The 2,516-nt window shown below is 35.0% G+C and overlaps 1 protein-coding gene across 4 annotated transcripts in view; it reads left to right on the plus strand.

Annotated features, from left to right (window-relative positions):
* Positions 1–2,167, plus strand: part of LOC106883979 (uncharacterized) — a 130,492-nt gene extending 128,325 nt beyond the window's left edge. For 2 of the 4 annotated variants that reach the window (XM_052976943.1, XM_052976945.1), the window contains one exon: positions 1,907–2,162. In XM_052976943.1, the coding sequence (XP_052832903.1) occupies positions 1,907–1,976 (70 nt within the window). In that variant the 3' untranslated portion in view covers positions 1,977–2,162. Of the gene's footprint in view, positions 1–1,906 lie in introns of all 4 variants that reach the window. The other 2 variants (XM_052976942.1, XM_052976946.1) reach the window with 2 other exon arrangements.
* Positions 2,168–2,516: the final 349 nt, after the last annotated feature.

Below are 2,516 nucleotides of genomic sequence, written 5' to 3' on the forward strand. Positions count from 1 at the left end.
ATATATATATATATATATATATAATTATAAATAAGGGCAAAAGAAAAAGGTTTTCTATGCCAAAATGTTGAAAAAATAGACTTTAGATTGTCTAACCACATACGATACATTTTTCACTATAAAAACACAGCGTGTTGAAACGAGGAAAGCAAGCCAGCATATATATATTTAAGTATATAATTATGAATATCTAATTATAATTAAGGGCGCTGGAGGGACAATGCCCATACACTAGAAATAGATGTCAAATGTCGACAAACCACTCAAACTTTGTTTTCCTTTTTGCACAAGGCAGAATGTGAGGAAATGGACAAGAAGATTTCTATATAAATCTTCTGGTAGGCCATGTGCTGTTTATCTTGATATGGGGTCACCATGTCATGCACATATGGATGTGATGCATGTGCCTGGTGCACACTTATCAGATGTGTAGTCAGGGTGTTGGGCTTTGTATGTTTTACCCCAGTGTCACCTTGAGGGCATGCACTGCTCTCTCACACAATAATAATAATAATAATAATAATAAGAGCACTCAGAGAGCGCAAACCACCGCCAAGGCAACATCAGTGTCCTCTCAATGATTAGCCAGAGATGATTTTTAAAATGAGCATATCTGAAATAAACTCAACTGCTCTCACAAACAATATATTTATATATGTGTATTTATTATTACTGTGCATGTACAAGCATGAATAACGCAATTGGACATGTCTCCACTTCTGAAGCTCTGTTTTGCATTTGATTGCAACACCGCCGCCACCGCCACTGTCACCACCAGCATCATCAGCATCACTGTCATCATCATCACCACCACCACTGCCATCATCATCGTCATCGCCATCATCACCGTCATCACCACTGCCACCACCGACATTATCACTATCATCAACATCAAGATTTCATCCTGAAAGCCGTTATTTAAATCTTTTAGCTTTCATTTGTTTCGATCATCATATTGTGGCCATGCTGGGGCACCACCTTGTAGAATTTTAGTCAAACAAATCGACCCTAGTAATTATTTTTTGTTTTTTTTATAAAGCTGGTACTTATATAAAAATATAAATAAACATATATATAGATAGATATACAGATATATATAATATATATATGCATACATCCTGAGCAAGGTTCAATCTCTTCCAGGAGCACTATCCTTGGTGTTTATAAAAATTTGAAATTTTTTTTTAAAAATAAAATATTTACTCCTCGCACTCCACTGCTCTTGTAATTCCTTGGGAGAGTTGCAGATTGAAACCCTCTCCCAGTGCATTAAATCTCTATTTACTAATCAATGTCCTTACCTACAAAGGCATCTAAACAGGTCCCCAATTTGGGATTAATTACTGAGCTACAGCTGTGATGAGATAAGTTTTTTTTTTTATCTTTAGTTATGATAGATTTAAATATTCCTTAATTTACTACATTAATGTTGGGTGTCTTGGTGGTCTTGTGGGTAGAGACACCATTAGACAGCCACGTTGAACATCCTGGGCAGGGTTCAATTCTACCCAGGGCCTGCACTAAGGGGTCTTACTAAAATTTTTCACTTTTTTTTTTATCTCTAGAGATAAAAAATGAAAATGTTTAATAAGACCCCCTTGTTATTCCTGGCAGAGATTAGAAACCTCTGCTTGTGTCTTCTTACTACTTCTAAACACCCTTACCTACTGGGCCACCAAAGCAGCAACAATTTTCATGTCAAAATTAAGATATTTAAATTTACTTCAAATATTGTATTTACTATAAATATATGAGGAAGATCTGGTTACTATGTGAAGGCTGCCTTGTGGCCCCTTCTTTACGCACACAGACACACACACACACACACACACACAATATTTTTGGTGAGTGAAATTTGGTTACTTAAATAAAAGTATTTAATAATGTCTTTTGTAATTTCTGGCAGAGATTTGAAACCTCCACTTCTAAACATCCTGACCTGTCAGGCCACCAAAGCAACAACAATTCTACTGTGAAAATGAAGATATTTAAATTTATTTCAATTATTGGGCTTACTACAAAGAGTTAAATGAGATTTGGTTACTATGTCAAGGCTGTTTTTGACTCCCTTCTTCACACACAATCTTTTTGTTGATGAAAATTTGGTTGCTTAAATAAAAATATTTAATAAGACATCTTGTAATTTCTGGTAGAGATTTGAAACCTCCACTAGAGTGTTTTGGTACTATTTCTAAACAACCTTACCTATTGGGCCATCAAAGCAGTAACAATTATTATAAGAAAATTAAGATACTTAAATTTACTTCAAATATTGTATTTACTATAAATATATGAGAGAGATCTGGTTACTATGTGAAGGCTGCCTTGTGGCCCCTTCTTTGCACACACACACACACACACACACACACACACAATATTTTTGATGAGTGAAATTTAGTTGCTTAAATAAAAGTATTTAATAATGTCTTTTGTAATTTCTGGCAGAGATTTGAAACCTCCACTTCTAAACATCCTGACCTGTCAGGCCACCAAAGCAACAACAATTCTACTGCATA

This window comes from Octopus bimaculoides, chromosome 26 (assembly GCF_001194135.2).
Source record: "Octopus bimaculoides isolate UCB-OBI-ISO-001 chromosome 26, ASM119413v2, whole genome shotgun sequence".
NCBI lineage: Eukaryota > Metazoa > Mollusca > Cephalopoda > Octopoda > Octopodidae > Octopus > Octopus bimaculoides.